The sequence below is a fragment of the Thermobia domestica genome, chromosome 4 (assembly GCF_964235325.1).
Source record: "Thermobia domestica chromosome 4, izTheDome1.hap1.1, whole genome shotgun sequence".
Classification (NCBI taxonomy): domain Eukaryota; kingdom Metazoa; phylum Arthropoda; class Insecta; order Zygentoma; family Lepismatidae; genus Thermobia; species Thermobia domestica.
This window is the reverse complement of record NC_137457.1, coordinates 310,322,688-310,341,858: the sequence shown is the minus strand read 5'-3', so window position 1 is coordinate 310,341,858 and position 19,171 is coordinate 310,322,688. Positions and strand designations below refer to the sequence as shown.

Here is a 19,171-nt window from a genome sequence, read left to right as displayed (position 1 = left end):
GTATTGTACTAATATGCTATTTTGTGATTTTTTGTAGAAATATGGAAGACAGAACTATATTCTATTTTTCAGAACACCTTTCCTTTTTGTATCTAAAATAGTACATATAAGTACATATACGATCCCAGAGTCAAGTACCGTCGTTAGCTAAAAAAAAAGTTCGTATATATTGTATATTTCACATTTTTATTACAAACTCGTTTTTCTTCTTATATTTACTTTTCTTTGGGATTTATTAGTAAAGTTGTGTAGTAACGAAATGTTATTTTAAGTTTTTAAATAAAATAAAGCGAAATAAGAAAATCATAAGCAAAAAGCTTTTACTGTTATGAAAATGTAGTATGTTAGATAATTACTTCAAGAATATCCTGGGGGAAATTTTAGGGAAAATCACTCGCCACAGGTATTAGCAAAGCTCACAAATTCGTAAAATTGAAAGTGTAGAAAATGATATATTTTGGGATGAACATACAATCGCACTTTAACGACACTTCTAATATCCGAAATCATTCAACATTTTGTATTGAAATTACAGAAGGCTGAGAACGATTCTATTAGCAACATCACAACGGTTTTCGTACAAGTTGCCTCTGTGGTTAAACGTGTTTAGTAATGCTTTTCAACAACTAGAAACAAAGGGCGGCAGTTTGAGCCTGAGTATAGTAAGTTGTTTTATTTATTTTCTTTCAATATATAGACGTGTATTTTAAAATCATAAATGTCTAATTTAAATGCTAAAAGAAAGAAATGTTAGTTGAAGAGTAACGTTTCAAAACTCAGTCATATTTTTCCGCTAAGTTCATCAAATGTATACGAAGAAGTTAATATACGGAAAGTTAATATTCTTATAATGAGAACAGGTTTCGATTCCCGGCAGAAGCTCATGTAGTTTGAATCTATGTTAATCAGTACGTACAGGTCTCAAATAGACAGGTTTCTCAGAGATAAACTGTAAATCAACTCAACTTATTAACAATTTTCTGAGTTGAATACCAATTTGAAAGCACACTTAAATGAAAATTTTTCATGTTTTTGATATCTGTTCCAATATACAAGTATATATATATATATATATATGTATGTAGAGAATAAACATTGTTTTTTATAAGGTCGCGGTGGCTTAGTGATAGAGCGATCGCATCTGGAGCATGGGCCCTTGGTTCGATTCCAGCTTCCACCAAGTGACCTTTGTAGTAGACAAACACTGTCAGCGTAGGCTTTCTAGGAGTTCTTCCCTTTCCTCCCATTTTCTTCATTCTACCATTTTCATTCATTCTTCTTTATCACCGTTTCCTTTAGCGTAGCCGACAGAATCGTCGGACGTAAAACTTCGTAATTCATGTTCTGCATTTGTATAAAGAGAATTGAACAATCATATTGAAGATGTGTACTTCATAAAATTGAACTAAATCTTAATTACAGTATCTTGTAATATTTTAGGTTTCTCGTTTATTTACATTGAGTGTTTATTTGTTTTCTTTGTTTTTGTAAACGTCTACACATTGCATTTAATTTGGAAATCAGTTTTGTTACTTAAGGTAATTTATGCACATGAAATTTATAATAATGGTTATGTATGAAAGAGAGTTTGCTCCACCAGTCTTGCAATAGAGACCAGTTGAAACCTTCAATCCCATTATTCTACTTATTTCACTTAAATTTTCATGTTCATGTACTAAATTGGTGCCCGAAATACGTTGATATATGGTACGAAAACAAGCTAATGGAAGCAGCTCATACAGTAAAATCATAGACTAGTAAAGACGGGGCTCGTGTTCGAATGCTGTTGCGGCAATTTACTATAATTTTTGATGGTACTCGGGATCAATTGCTACGTAGCATATTTACACTTCTTGTAAAGCATTGGAATCTCTTCTATTTCTCTCAGTATATGCAGTTCGTTGTTCCAACAGTTTATAAAATAGTACTGGTTTTAGTCAACAGCCAGGAAACACTCCTTATTTAGATATATGCCGCCTTATGCAGAGTCACTTTGAAGTATGATTTGCGTCATACTAAAGACCTTACTACTGCAGGAAACATATGTTAGTTGAACGCTTTAGTATGGCACTAATCAGCGTCAGAATGAGTTTGCATAAGGCCCATGTTGTTTAACTTAAAGCGAGTATTTCACAACTATTTACTGAGCGGCAAGATCTAATGTGGTATACTGTTCAACTTGACTTCAGACAATTTTAAACGTACCGAAAAATATTTCCACGGACCTTGTATGTGTTTCTACAGACAAAACAAAATCAATCGAAATGGCTTTTACAAAACATACTGTTTTGTGTCTTCTGGCTTAGGACCGGTTTCAATTTATCTTTATTTCGTATCGTTTTCTCCCATGTCTGCTGTCATTAGAAATGAGATTTTTGGCGCGAGTAAACAAATTAATTCGTTCCATTGTCATTTTTGCAAATTTCCATGTTTTTAATAAAAATAACACCTTCCAGTAAAGCTAAAGAATCATGTAGATCACAGGAAGATCAACGTGCATATTCTAGTTTTCGGTTTAGAATTAAATATTCGTTTCGAGTGCTATATGTGCTATATTAACTTGTAGATGAGAAGAAGAAACTATGTAATAACTTCTTTCTCAGAGTTGCAAGAGTATTTTCCAACCCTTTATGAACCTAGAAATTCTCATGGGAATTTTCAGGCAATGTTACTTCCAGAAATACAACCACTATCGTTTGCATCTCAAGTAATAATTGAAAAAAAATATATGATCATATTTCAGTATCAAACCTTTACGAACTTTTATATGACATATGTATTCATGAAAATAGTGACTACTTCTTACGTACTCAGTTGCTCTTCCCCCTCTACAAAATTTCCAGTAAAACACCTTCCTTTAGAATAAACAATATACGCTTTCATATTCAAAAACCGGATTTGCTTTCAGATTTAAACTTAGATGTCTCGCACCAAAGACGCGAGAGAAAATGATATTGTTTAAATAATCATTGGACATATTTTCTCCTTGAGGTGATATTTGTTTTGAAACCTCTACTTTCTGTTACTTTACATATTAGAGAAACATACTTTTAAAGACCTACTCCGAAAGACCGAATCAAACCAATGACAGAGATAGCGTGAGTTCTTTTATCTGAAATCTTGTATTGGTATGGTTATATCAGGATACTGCTAATAGGTGAATATCCCTAATAAATGAACCGATTAGCTAAACTGTTTATTATTAATTGTAAGTATCCCGATTTAAGTCTTTACTGGAAAGAAAGTAGGAATTTTGTATTTGGAAACGGAATTTGATTAGGATTTGAATATATTTAATAAAATTCTACAATTATGAATTACACTTGCAACTTTTATTCTAAAGCACAACCGTTACATATGGAGTGGTAAAGAGACCCGAACGCGGAGCTAATGCGGTAGAGGCTAAAACCCCTACACAATGGTGGAACCGCCCATGTAAGTTTATCTGGAATATAGACGGTTGGTTTCAGGTTGCTGTTCATCTCGGAAATTCATCTTCACTCTAGTAGTGCTAGCGTTCCTCATGGCACCATACCTATACACTTATTCCTTTGAAAGCAGATGAAATATTTTTCTACCACTACGGAAACACAACCAACAGTTTCATACACTTCTTTTCATCGCAAGATCAATAGAGTTATTTCCTAATGAAATTGAAATTATAGATAATAGTAGTACTTTAAGCATCAGATAATACACATGGTATGTATATGTGAATATTCTAAAAAAGAAATAAAATAAATAGTTATTAATCCTTTTTAGGATTTGGATTTAATTTCATATTAAACACTATTTTTATATGATTGCTCGTATTGTTTTATAAGAAAAACTATATTATGAATTACAATAGCTATTGTTAATCCGAAACAAAATAATAACTATACACATAAAGCAGAAACTTCAATCCTTATTTTGTACGTTTGGTTTCAATTTGATATTAACTTAGAAATCTGTTTTCTCTTTATGACTGCTAGTATTCCCCAGATTATCATCCCCAATATACACAAAAATGGTGAATAAAAGTGACAGAGATTTGAAAAGCTCAGTTTATCTGATTTTGTTTTTATAACTATTTCACGTGTTCATAATATAACTTTATACTTATATTCAAATAAATTCCGGAGCGGGCACCGAACCGTCGCACACTACGTTATAGCGAAACCTCGTTTTAATAGTTCTACGAAAAATGCTCGAGGCATAGTTATGCACTGGCAATACAGTTAGTGATTTATTCGAGAGATACAAAGCATTTTACATCGAACCATTTTCCTTGTTTCTTTTTTCATTTTTTCCTACAATGCATGAAAAAAGAAATTAATTTTTCTCTATGGTATTCAGAAATACTGTTTCAAGTGATCGCAAAACAGGAATCTCCCTTTGGTGTGATATGCGATAATGTGTGGTAATTTATTTTCATACTATTACTATTAGCAAAGAGCAGACGATACCACCCTGCGAGAAACAAGCATTTATTTCTTTGACACATATTACAAGTATCGGATAATTAGCGACATTAATTACAAAACATTAACGAAAAGAAGCTTTATGAACATTAAGTTTAATAAACATAATATTCAATTATGTAGGGCCTGCTACTTGTCATTCTTCTTTAATTTTTGTAGCATGGTCCATTAGTGGTAAAGCTCTTACCTCTGATGCGCGAGAGTCTGAGTCTATTCCGGTCAAGTAAGCTTGTGCTGGACAATATTTTCTGTAGGTTTTCTCGGAGTATTCCTGTTTCTCTCAACTTCCTGTTTCCGCTAATTCTTCCATCATCGTTCTTGCTTAGATCACCTTATTGTTTACCCTAAAGGAGCAGGGTTTTAAAACATTGGTCCGCATACTAATTGAATCGTGATAAAGAAAGCAATGGATCAAGCAATCAATCCGCCTTCACTCAATGTCGCTTTCTTGGCATTACTATATGAATATTCTATTGAGCTTTAATAGAAAAAAACAACCTACGAACTAACACATCTTCAGACATAAGTTCGGAATATTGTAGAACAGGATCGCCGCGTAAAAGATATACATACTTCAAATGAATGTGTCCAATACGCAGTCGAATTTAAAGTATTTCTTCTCAACGAGATTGTTGGAAACTAAAGGTCCAGACTCCTAATCGTAGTTTAATGGCATGCAATTTGCTGTAATGTGCGAGATCCCATTCCGACTGTCTTTAGTGTAAAAGAAAGAGGTGAACAATGGGTAAAAGTCTGTGCTACGCAGCTGCGTCGCCAGTGCACCTTGAAGAGCTGCATCTTTTGCCCCACAGTCCGCCTGCTCATTACCAGGAATGTTAACACGGCTAGGAATCCAACGAAAGTGGACGACTGAGCCGGCACAAAGTAAAGAATGACATTTTAACAAAATAGGTTCAATCAGAGGATTCCTAAGGCTGGCAAGAGCACTCTTTTTGTCAAACACGATCAGAATACAGGCACTGTTATGGGACATAGCATAGTCTGAAGCTTCAATATCCAGTAGTTCATTCTGGAACTGAAGATGGATAGAAACGAAGGGAGTCGGTAACCATAGTGGGCAGGGCCAAATACAAACCCACCGACAATCGTCTTCAAGTATCGAATCATCAAGCACAAAACTTTGAGAAATCAGCATAGTGTTGTAAGAAAGCGTAACTCCTGACGATATTGGTGATCAGTCGTGATAGACTTACTAAACCACACCAACGGAAATATATAGGAGGACAATTAACTTTCCAGGGTGGAACGGGAAGAAAGGGATAAGTATCCGGCACAGTATGAGGTAAGTCATCTAACAGTTATAATGCACGAATTGCAAATGGCCAGCCGACACGAGGCCATGCCGTATAGAAACGAAGTGATCACGCGCTTCAAGAGCGAAAGAAGAAGGGTGACCAGGAAGTGCTTTAAGGCGTGGTGGAAGTGGTGACCCGGAAGGCTTAAAATAACAGAGGATCAAACATCTGCGATGATGAAGAGAAGATTAATCCGCATCAACATTCAGGCTAGGTATAGAGGTAGTTCAGTCCACATTTTGCCAATTTCGATTTAGCTAAAAATTTAGAACAATCCATGGCGCCAGGTCCGTAAGTGCTTCATGTGTTTCCCTTGGATCCTAAAAATAGCCCGACAGCGTAATTTTCACTGTAATATGTTTCTCTGAAGAACTGAGATGAGAACCTTGTGCCATTCCCTTTGCACAGCTTTTAAAAGGCCTTCCACAGTTCTCACACCGTTTTCCAAAAGCCCGTTTCAGCAATGCATACTCACAATAGTTTATACGACTTGCATCTGGAGATTTAACAGTATCATGTTCCTATGAACATGAGGAATGAAAAAAAAATATACGTGAATTTTGAGACGGTTCATCTCTGAACACATTTTTAAAACTGACCCAAGAACAAAAACAAGAAACTAATCCAAAAACAAAAACAATTGCTATGACCAACACGCAAATGGAATTTCTAATAACAATCAAAATATATAAATAATTTCAAGGTGATTATTTTATCGGAAAAACGAAAACATTTTCGTGGCAATTAAAATGCAATTTCTGTAGCTGGCTTAACTCCACGGGAAGAGAACCAATACGTACTCAAGCAAAATCAAATATTATATGGTACCATTTTCCTATGAATCACTAATAAATACAAAAACTTTATATTTGCAAATGAAACTCTTATACATTAATGGGTCATTTCAAAAAAGTGGGGGGGCAACTGCGTTCCTTTGCCCCCCCTAATCGCCGCCCATGCATACACATTTGGAAACAAATTTAACACAACATTCACAACTATGGTCCTGTTTTATGCGTTATTGTCATCCGCACGAAAAAAACAACTCCGTTCCCAGGAAGCCACTACAGAACACTGCAGGACGTTACGAGCCAGGTCGGGTGAGTCTAATCTGCCCGGGAGGGGAAGAAACGAAATCGGCCAAACGTAGGCTGAACAACCTCTGTAGGGCTAGTACGGAAAGCTTCTATACACAAGCTAATATCAAGATGGTGAACTGTCCAGCTGACGAAGAACAGATTACCTAGCGAAGGGACTAACCGTGTGAACATAATTCATTTTAGAACGCATCAGGGTACTGTAGAGACGTAGAAGTACTGTAGGAACAGTTCCCCAAGTACGACGGGAGACGACTCAAGAAATGTTGATCGCTTGCAAGCAAGTATATCTTAGATCACACACATGTTCACACAAAGTTAGTTCACGGTCCAATCGTACGCCAAGAAATGGAACAGTGTTAGCAAACGAAAGGCGTGTTCCACGAAAATAAAAATAAGGATGTCAAAAACAGATACGTAACCGACCGAAATGAACGCACTTGGTTTTCCCAAGGGAGAAACGAAACCCTATCTACGTTGTACATGTGTAAAACAATTCAGCGTAAGTTGGAACAGTCCTATACGTGCACGGTCACGGGAGCGACAATAAATGGTAGTCATAAACAAAAGGAAGGCCACGAACAGGTGTAGTAATATGAGACATAATTGATGGCCACAGCGAATAACGTCACAGTCAGAACACGCTGCGAGGGACACCATTTTCTTGGATGAAGCGATCGGAGAGAGTGAAGCCAAACGCGTACCCTGAAATATTACTCGCCTAGACTGTTCTTAAAAAAAGAGCATAGAGCCGCACAGAACCCAGGAGTGAACCTGTTGCAGAATTCCGAAGCGCCAGTAACATCATTGCCTTTTTTGACTTCAAAAAGACAGCAACTAAATATTCTCCATGAAGAAAAGCATCTTGAGCAGCGGTTTCTGAATGGGCAAGATGGTCGGTCGTCTAACGATATTGACAGAATCCACATTGAAAGTTTGAGAGGAAGAAATTCTGCTTCAAGAAATACACTAACGAAAGATTTACCAGTAAGGGCAATAGGCTATTAGCTGGAACTGCAAGTTGATGTTTCATCTGGTTTTGATCACCAAAGGATACGAGCTTCTTGCGAAACTACCGGAAAGTAAGCAGCAACCAAGATATGATTAAATAAAATAGTAAAGAAGCCAATGCATGCGCAAGTAGATGGCAGAACATAGCACTATGAATGTTAGCAGAACCTGGAGCAGTATCATTGGTGATGTTTCCACACTCGAGTTTTGCAGTCGTAAAATAGGAATTATAAAGTTCCACGTGATAAACGATAAACGTGTACGCTCAACGTGTTGTTTAAGGTGATTGAAGTCCACAAGTAGTGAGTAGGGCTAGCGATGGAGGCAAACTTTCTATCGAATTCATTCGCTCTTTCCGGTTCGGTTGGAATGAGAAATGGAGTCGGCTCGATTGAGCCGATGGTTCGAGCCGACTCGTTGGGAAGAGCCATCAGTTCGGTTCGATTCGACTCGGTGAGCCATCAGCTCGAGCCGCCTCAGTTGGGTGAACTATTGGGTCGGCTTACTTCTCAGTTTAGCTCGATAGTGAATAAGCTGAGAGCCAGGCCGTTTGAGCCATTGTCAATCCTAAAACAGGACCCAGCAATTTCGAATGTTTGTCCGGTGTCCTATAAATTTTAAAAATTCTTTCTTTCATGTTCACACATGATGTTATAATAATAATAACAAGTTGTAGTAATAGTAGTACCATAGATGATAATAATATTGTTTACGTAGGATACTTGAACTGAGCATTAGAAACTACACACAAGATTTGTCTTAAATTGGCTCGAAACTCTATCTGAATTCCAGTCGAGTTGGAGAAAATTTTTCGACTCCAGATCTCGAGTAGAGATCAAAGATATCTATTTCGAGTCGAATTTCAAACAAATCTCGCATGAACTTGCTCCTACCCATTCCTAAATGAAATCTTACAAAATGTTAACATTGAATTCTCATTAGTGCTAGATCAGTTTTTGCACGTTCCGAATTTTCTACTAAATTCCATTAACATTGAAGCGAAATGAGTAAAATGATGAGCCTGACTGTTTGAACTGTCCACTATTGAAGAGCTTGCAGGGGAAATAATTACATTATTACGCAAAATCTACTTCCAATCCAACCTCGAATTTGAAATACACTTAAATTTTCCTTCACACATTTAATTTTCAAAACCTTGTTTTTACAACAACTATTCCTTCTTTCTAATTAAACTCAATGTTTACTGGCTAGATAATTATGTCTTACATAGCAGCTAATACTCATACTATAAAGTATAAATCTAGTAAACATTTAGTGTAAATGAATAAAAAGTATTACAGATTACTGGCGTAGTGATATAATTGGATTTTGTTCACGCAGGTCCCGTCTCATATAGCTCGCTGCCGAAAGGAACGTTAAACTCAAAATGAACTCGAGTAGTATAAATGTTTTATATGATTGTTCAAACCACTTTATATAAATGTAGATTATGAATTACATAACATTTTAAATATAAAATACAAGCATATATATTTCTGTATATATAACTAATTAACTAACTCTATGGCCTATGGAAACCGGAGATTCCACGTTCTCAGAAGCTCTCCGCTGACTTCTATCCTTAGTCAACCGTATCGGTTTTTACCTTTTATTAATATTTCTCCGAGATCTATCTTAATATTTTCCTGCAATATGCATCTAAACATTCCTAATGATTGTTTTCCGATTGGTCTCTAGGTAAGGCTTTGAAAAGCTTCCTACTTTCTACCATCCAGGCTATACCACTTACGCAGCTGAGCCTCCTAGCATTGATGACCCAAACAATGTTCGGTAAACTGTATAGATTATGTAGTTCCTCGTTATGAAGTTTCCACCACTCCCCATTCCCGTTCGTCTTGGGTCCGAATATTCATCAGAGGACCTTGTTCTCAAATACTTTCCGTGTACGTTCTTTCTTTAGAGTAAGAGTCCATGATTCGCAACTTTACAGAACAACAGCCATCATTATGGTTTTATATATTTTATACTTCAAATTCCTCAACAGAATTCCGGACAACAAATTTTAAACGGGATAATCAAATGAATTTCCTACTTTTAGCCAAGATTTCATTTTTTCGTGAATATGGTGTCCGTCTCTTAGTATTGATCCTAGATATTTGAAAGTATTATTGGAAGTACTACTTGATATTTCAACGGATCAATAATTTGACGTACTGCGATTCCGACGAACTGTCATGCATTTAGTTTTCTCTGCATTTACTTCTAAACTCATGTCCCTGCAAGCGATTAATAAGATCTCTGCATTTCTTTGGTACTCTTATCATCCCCTATTAAATTTACATCATCAGCATACCTCATAACATGGTGAATATCATTCTACTCTAGGCTCTGATTGCTATCTTTGATTTTCCTTATTGTACATTCCAGGACAAATTTCAATAATAATCGTGACAACTCATCTCCTAGTTTTACGTCATTCTCGACGTAAAACTTCGTGGAAAATATTTTCGTACCTGGACTTTACTTTGGGATTCAATTAAACATAACTTAATTAATATAATTAGCTTTCAAATTCTGTAAGAATGATGTACAATGGTTCTCTTCTAATCGAGTCGTAAGACTTTCTAAAATGAGTAAATAATTGGTGTACCGGGATATTGTATTGCCACTTCTTTTCGAGTATTTGTCGAATGGTAAATATTTGGTCGATAGTTGATAGATTTTGTCTAAATTTGTGCTGATAATCTCAAATAACTTCATTTGTATATGGGGTCAATCTTCCGAAAGTATGAAGCACGACCGAAAAGAGTTAATATTTCATTTGAAATTTTGATAATAATTTACGATGTGTAAAAATATTACCATGATTAATAAACATTGAAGAAAATAGAATATATTCTTGAAGTTAATCATTAGTTGAGGTTCGGTTATATACGAAACTGATTCAATTTGTGAATAACGGAACCTGAAGGCTCATAGCCATGGGAATAAAGCTTCTCTACTGGATATCGTTCTGGACTAATCCAAGCCATCCTGGATTTCTATCAAACATTTTAATAACATCCTGTTTTATAATATTATCTTACGGTTTTTCGACCCACGAAACCGATCATAAAGATTTTTCTTCAACCAGAATTTTACGATATCCATGCGTACTACAGAAGCAAGCGACATAACTCCCAATCTTAAACATTTCGATTACATTATCTGTGTAGAAATGTGATGTGTTCCTATTGTAAAGATACCTATAGTGACGTATATTCTCTTTAGTTCACCTCACGCTCGGTAACAGATTTTAATTTCAAAATTCATCACTCTTCTTTCTTGTCTGTTACTGTTAAATCTATAAAATACATCCTGGACCTGTTGCAATGTTTCGTTATCCAGCTTGATTGAAAGCAACATAGGGGGGGGGGGGGAGGGGGAATCATTCTTTTCTCAACGTGGTCTCGAAAGTTGAGATTATATTTCATGAATCTTTTGAACAAGCACTTACTTTTTCGTACTGGATTGCAAGTAATGTTACCAAGTCATACGTTAGAAGATACAACTGTAGTTGTGTGATAGGCCCATTCCAATATCTATATTTATTCAAATGATTACAGCAACAACTATTACTTACATATATTATTATACACCACAGTAATTCTCTCCCGCAATATGACATCGTTGGTACTGAGCTCTAGAATAATACAAACCAGTAAACTCTGGTGACACACATAGGAATAAAAGAGCTTTGAACGGGACAAAAGTTAATTGATACAATAATCCATGCACTAAGCAATATATCATTACATATCAAAAAGTATGACAAAAATGAGAATCGACCCGAAACGACCCTGAGCTTGAAAGGCAGGCGGTTTACCACAGAGTAAATATTTTTAGCTTCTTTTATGAGCTAGTTAGCACAGAAATAGAAGAGGACAATGTTTTGCTTACGTATGGAAATAAGGAAATAGCAAAGTGTTTAAAAATACATCACCGACACATTTTCTTTACAGTAGGAAAACTAAAAAGATGAGTTAAAAAAATAGTTGCGTTTATGAACAAGTAAAAGGATGTTAGCGGAATGTGTGTGATACGCAAGGTAATGTCGGAATAGTAACAATGTGTCGTGGTTAAACATAGATCATTGTCTGAATGACAAACCAAATAGCATTTGCTTTAGAACTACGAAACCAATTAAAATTAGAACAAAGAATTATAATAGTTGCACTGAATGACAAAGGGTGAAGATATTTGGCTTAACGACTCACATTATTTCTGCCAAATATCTGTTACATTGTTACAATTTTCTAATCTATGACTAAAAGTATCAACCTCGTGGCATGACTTACACGAGGTATTAGTATCAATATCCAAGTTAAAAAAGCGAATATCGTTTCACGATATGGAACGAAGATTTTTAAACCATGCTTATTCAACATTCAAGTAGTAAATATGTAATTACTGGTTGGAATAAAGTAAGAAGATCAACGATACAACCTGTTCCTTTGGCACAAAATTCATGTCAAAAAACATTATTGGCTATGCCTTATTCTTTTCTTCTATGGATTAAAAAACTTGAAAAAGCATCGTTAATATGAAGTATTTCCAATCTGAATAGATATTAAGGCAGGAGACAGAACCCGTCTTCGGACGCTCAATTGAAGGCAAAAAACTTCCCGAGATCTACTAGTTTTTCTCTAAAAAAAAAAATCCCATGCCAGAAATTCTAATAAATATATATTTATTTACATATATATATAGTAATGTCCCACGTGATATTGTGTACAAACAACTTTTCACATTTCTGTATATAAACATCGTCAGATCGTATTAGGAGAGGATTCTACACACGATGTGGATCCACTACGACCTTCAGATGCCGACAACGGAGCAGCAGCGCAACCGCCGTCTGTGGACCCTATAAATTTGAAGTCCGACAGCGGACGTGTACCAGTTCTGTGGTGTCTCTTCTACTGTTTGCTTCGAAACATTAGGAGTAACTTAATCGTAGGCCTCTAGTCTGCTTCGGGATTCTTGGCTTCTCCTTTCTCCTGGCTTAGCCTGCTTCGGGGCTCTGCTGGCAATTCTAACGTCAATCGTTTAGCCTACTTCGGGGCTTTGTGGTCACCTTACTAACCCACTGCTTACACGTAGCATTGGGATCCCTATCGCCACTGTCCGTAGTCTGTTTCTGGGCTTTGTGGTGATCCAGTCTGCGTCCTCACGATCAAAGACTACCTATATCTAACCTTACAAACTTAATGAAATTATCTTTGTAGTAGTTTTGTAGAACACTGTTATAGGGGAATTTTATAATAATCTAAATACTCCCTTACCGGACGGTATTTTTATTATTAACCGGATGTGAACTTTTGTCATAGGTATGTGGTTTAGAGCATAAATGTAAATTATCCTTCATAATATTACTAATGGAACAAATTTTTAAGTGTTGTATCTCAGTTACATAAGTTATTCGCCAGGCGAAATTGTAGGCCGCGAGATTTTGATCCAGATGTTTCACCCGCAAATCTTCATCAGATCAATTATTACCTCTCTTCTAATGGATGGTCAACTACAAAATTGAAGTAGGCCTATGCTCGAATGTGGATATATGGACTAATATACCTTTCTGAGGATATACTTTTATTGATTCAGTGCGACTTGTGATCACTCCAATTTGCGACAAGGTTCATGTATCGGAAAAATTTGATTGAAAATTTGATATTCCTCAGCTGAAAATAATAATTGTAGTTTGCGACCAACCGGTAATTGGTTATATAAATGAATCAGGAGAGTAGAAATAATACACTGTCCAGATATTTTTCCATAAAATTATGAAGTGTTATGAATTACATAGGAGAAACAATAAACATCTCTTTGTTCAAAAGTGACGTAATTGTAGATTCATAAGGTGTACCGTAACTTTGATCAGAAAACTGAGTCCAAATATAACACAACACACACACATATTATATATATATATATATATATATAAAATTCTGTAAATCAAGTTTTCAGTCAAAATCAAGTGAAAAATATTTCACTTGCTTATCTTTGGAATACCACTATCGGATCCAAATGATCTAGACTCTCAGAAATATTGTAATATTTATTTATTTATTTTCTATATGCCTATTACTGTTATGCACACGCATGAAATGCCATGATTTGTTCTTTCATCTTCCCAGATATTTCTTTTAAAGTTATATTCCTTATTTTGGAAAGCAAAATATTGATGATAATACTTTTAGTTTTGCGATTCCTCTGACGTGTCTCCTTTCTTCACCACACAAGAATCAAGATTTAGGATCAAAAATACTTGAAATAGAAAAATAGGGAAAGCGCACGCTGTTAGACAAGAAGGCTTGTTACAAAATACAACTAAAAAGATATGTAGATAGATAAGATTGTCTCGTTTCTGACAGCAGCTAGTCTTGTCTCCCGCAACCTTTTGTTCTTCCGACCATATGATCAGGTTGTCAACTTCGAACATAATTTTGAAGATATGCACTCTCCGCATTTTTAGATAAACGATCTTATCTCATTTCGTAACTTGTTTCCCTACCCTACCAACTTATTGAAGATCCCTGTGGAACAATGGTGTGAATTGATCAGGTATCTGCACCTCACGAACAGGAAAAGAAATCCTCCTTATATGCTTTCCAACGCTGCCATATTTATTTGTAAAAAGTAATATTAATGAACTATAAGAGCTAGATTAGAAATAAAAAAGTGAACATGTAGTATTTGGGTAGGCTAACATCTGGATCAATTTTGAATTGCATAAGCCAAATAGTTTTCATAATATTTTGGAAAGAAGTTCACCATGTTATTATATAGGGATTGATTATCTCAGCTGAAAACGTTAGACACGGCCTTAAGAATGCAACGCAAAGCTTAAAACAGCCCTTCCTCAAAGGAAATGAAGTAACATGTAATATGCACCGATCCTGCTTTTCTTTGGGGAATAAAAGTGTAATGCTTGTTCCACTACCTTAATAGTGCTTCGAAAAGTGAATTTTTTAATGTTATCAGTGCTTTTAGTGATTTTTGTGTGGTTCCTTATTTATTGCTACCCCCACAAGAAAAATAACCCTTCCGATTATTTTTTAAACAAGCCAGGGGTAATGTCCCACGTGGTATTGTGTACAAATAACTCTTCAAGCTTATGTTTATAAACATCACGATATCGTATTACGAGAGGATAGTACACACCACGTAGATCCACTACGATCTACAGACGAGGACTTCAGGCTCCTCTCACGAACTATTGAATGCTCTTGAATTGTATTGTTTAGAACGGGACCGAAACGAAATTTCTTGAACGAAACTACTGAATTCAAGAAAAAAATGAGGTCAGTGCTGACCTTTTTTTTTATCAAATAGTCTTAAGTGGTCTTGAACAAGAGTCTTGTTCAAGCTTTCTTGGATCGTCTACAAGCAGTATAAGCTCTAGAAAGCTAAAAACTGAAATCTGTTACACTTTTCTGATAAAAATGGAGAGAGAGAGAGAGAGAGAGAGAAAGAGACAGGAGTAAACTGTGAACCACTTCAATTTTGGCTGCTTCTTTTCCCCACTTAAGGTAAATTAAAATATTATTTACAGCCTATGATTTTTCCAAAGTATGACATCTTAAATAATACTACTATGAAATGCACAAATACACAAACTATACGGTGTGAATTTTTATACCAGAATAGCCAACATGCAGACATTCGCTGGTGCAAATGTATATTGTAAAATATACATAAAAACCATAATAATATTTTAATAGCCCACATAGTAAATATTCTAAATATCTTATTTTCTTATCTGTACGATGCCCAACTACGTAAAAATAAAAAAATGGAGGTGGCCACTGTCGCCACTTTTACGCTCGGATTGGGACACAGTGTAGGAAATTGGCAAATTTTAACTTTGACTCCAACTGTGACTTCAACCGATTCATGTGATCCGGTTCCCGGAGCAGTTTAGGAATCATTCCTAAACTGCTCCCGGAACCGGATCACATGAATCCATTACAATTACTAACACAGTGAAAGTAATGTACGATGTTAAGAATTATACTATAAGTACAAGGGCCACAATGTTACTATACGAAGTTAAGAATTATACTATAAGTACAAGGGCCACAATGTTACTAAACATCAATTCAGGTGAAGCGGTGACTATGAATTTTCAGATCTAAATGGGTGGCTACCGCCCCCCAAACCCCGCTCAAGTACCATAAAAACATCCAAAATAATAATAAATAATCACACCACTACTATAAAGCTAAGATAAGAAGGAAAAAAAAAACACTCGTCTCTAATCATAAGTCAGTGCATGACAAAGAAAAAGAAATACATCTCAACAAGACAATAGGACAAGCAGCAGCAAACCAAATACTTTGCCTAATACTCAAATGCAAAACAAATCAAGAATAAAAATAATATGAATTAAAAAAAGAAAACACTTACCATTTCGCCATACAACAACACTCATGAATAATGAACTCATAACTGCTGATTCCACACACGAAAAAATAAGATACCAAGAACACATGCACAATACTCAACATTACTGAAAAATGTTCCTTTCCGCACACACGTCGTTTTATTAAACCGAGCACATTTGCTATTATTACAAACAAGAAAAACCAATAAACGTCCACTTTTACCATACGTCGAAAATATCTTCAGCTTTAGACCACAACCATGATAGGTTTTCTCTAACTCAATTCAACCAATTCAATTACGCGCTTCCCGCATGCCACAAACAGCAGTACACACATACATGCACACAGAACGTGACATCACACCAACAAACTACCATATGACTACACAGACACCTAGTGGGTAAAATATGAACTAAGACGTCACACCAAAGGCACGAACAGTTCCAACAAGTGACTCACGCACAAGTACTTGCAGAAAGTGACTGAACCTATAAGAACCGATTAAAGTCACAGTTGGAGTCAAAGTAAAGACTTGCCAGGAAATTACCATTAGTAATAAAATTAAGTGAAGTATTGAAAGTAAATATGCCAATTCATAGCCCTGAACTATTGTATTATCAGGGAGTTACATCTTTTACGTTAGTAATGTGCTATTTTTGAACGCAAATATTCAAAAATTGAAAGCATATGGAAATGTTGCCTATTACGTTTTCGGTAACGTACAAAAAAAAAAAAAAAAAAAAAAACCGTAGAATTACTAATTGTATTGTACTTTATTACTGTACAGTGTCTAGTGCTATTTTCGTTAATATGTTTACTCTTCTTCTCTGACGCGCTTGTTCCCAAGAGGTGCATCCATTCGCTTTCCCATGGGAAAACATGCTGTGATCCTGCCCTAACTCGGTTAGAAAGAATTTGTGCTCTTGTGTCCACAAAACACAAATTGGATAGTGTACCTTGGACAGTATTTCTTACCGTATACGAAGACTGGAAGCCGTCTAGGGTAAGTATATACGGAAAAAGGCCGCCCCTTAAAAACGAGTGTTGAAAATATAAAAAGTTAACTTCCTTATAAAGTAGTACATTTACAATCAGCTTAAATATGGATCCTTGCAATAAATCTTCATCCTGTTTTGCATAGATATCTCGTTTTCTCCGAATGCCTTTGGAAGCCATTCGGAAAAAATGTGGCTTGAAGCATTGAAGACAAATCGTGGGAAAATCGCAAACGTAGGCCCTACACAATTTTTTTTCTCCAGAATAACAGAGTTCAGTTTCGAAATTTGAAAATTTTCAGATGCGCTCGAGACACGTTACCTGTTCTTTTACGGAAGAGAATAATTGGTAAAAAATGTGTAATGATTCTTAATCGAAATAAGCTGCATAATATTTGTACGTGTGGTGTCGATTACTTGTGTTATAGTGTTCAACTACTCTATGTGTGCCTGCCACTTGCAAACTATAGACTACTAGTGTACGTTCGAGTTATCTGCCATATCTAACTATTTCTCGCCAAGTATTGCATTTTATCTCTGAAATGTCCGAACGCATGTAACCATATTGTCAATCTGAACCAATTACTACAAAAAAAAAAAAAAAATAAATAAATAAATAAATAAAATAACATTACCTTTCTGGCTCAACTGAGTTAAAACTTTCTAGTGTTAATTGTTTGTAGTCGTTAAAGTACGACGCGTAAACTTGTTCAACCTCTATTTTTCTTAGGGTTTCAATATTGCTTTCAAAAGCAGGATCTTCTGCAAATTCTGATTTCACCGTGTCAACGTTTAATTTCACATCGGAAGAATACGTAGCTATATTCTTCCTCATTGTTTGCTCTTCGTCGTTTCTTAGCATTTCTATATTACTTTTAAATGAAGGTTCTTCTGAAAATCCTGATTTTACCGTATCAATGTTTAACTTCACATCCGTAGAATACATAATTTCATCCGTCTTCACTGTTTGCTGTCCTTCCATTGTAGATAATATTAACTCCTTGTTGCTAGTCATCAATTCGTATGTCCACCCTTTCCCTTCGAGTGGATCCTCTTGAGGAAACCCATACTCGATTTCTTCTTTGCATATCAATTCCAACTTAACACACGCCTCATCAGCCATTATGACTTCAGATTTTGAACGAGTTTTCAACTGTGCTTGATACTTCCATTTTATTTTATGCTGCCAGTGTTAATGAATTGACTTATCATAACGTTCATAGAAACTACATTTTACTTACAATCAAACATATGAGCAGATTTTATACAAATACAGAAAAATTGCTGTTTGGAAACAAGACGTCTATACTCTTTCGTTGGTTATTCTAGTCTTGTCTTGTCTTGTCTTGAGACCATTATCGGTCAAATAGGTAGGTGCACCAGCATTAAAGTCTGTGTGCTACAATTGGAGAATTATCTTATGTGCTCATCACCCAGAGTATTTATGATTCAGGAACAAAATTGAATAAAATACAGGACATAACTGTTAAGAAAGGACACAATCGGGTAAAAGGTCAAAATTAGGAAAAGTTCAAAATCGAAAAGGAAATTCAGACAGTAAAAGAGAGGTGCAAGACAAGTTGAACAGGGCAAAAACTTGAAGAGACATGAGAAGAATAAAATGAAAAAGGAAAGATTATAAAAGAGAAGGAGAAGGATGTAGGTGTAAGTGTAAATGAAAGTGTAGGTGTAGTGTAGGTGAAAAAGGAAATCCCACTCCTCTCTTCATTAAAGTGCACCACTACACTCCTCTCTTCATTAAAGTGCACTCGGCGTAACGGACACTGTCGAACTCCGTTGTTTATACTGCGAACCACGGATACATTAGTTTTGCCAATACTCAAGGAGAAAAAGTGACTAAAATCATAGCTATAAATAGTTAAAAAAAAAGCAAGCTTTCAA

At 35.6% G+C, this 19,171-nt stretch overlaps 1 protein-coding gene across 1 annotated transcript in view; it reads right to left on the bottom strand.

The window, feature by feature from the left end:
- The window catches only part of LOC145684302 (uncharacterized), a 29,786-nt gene extending 11,182 nt beyond the window's left edge, over window positions 1–18,604 (bottom strand). Inside the window, exon 1 of the mRNA XM_081756477.1 lies at window positions 17,905–18,604. Coding sequence (XP_081612603.1) covers window positions 17,905–18,392 — 488 coding nt within the window. The 5' untranslated portion in view covers window positions 18,393–18,604. The remainder of the gene's footprint in view (window positions 1–17,904) is intronic.
- Window positions 18,605–19,171: the final 567 nt, after the last annotated feature.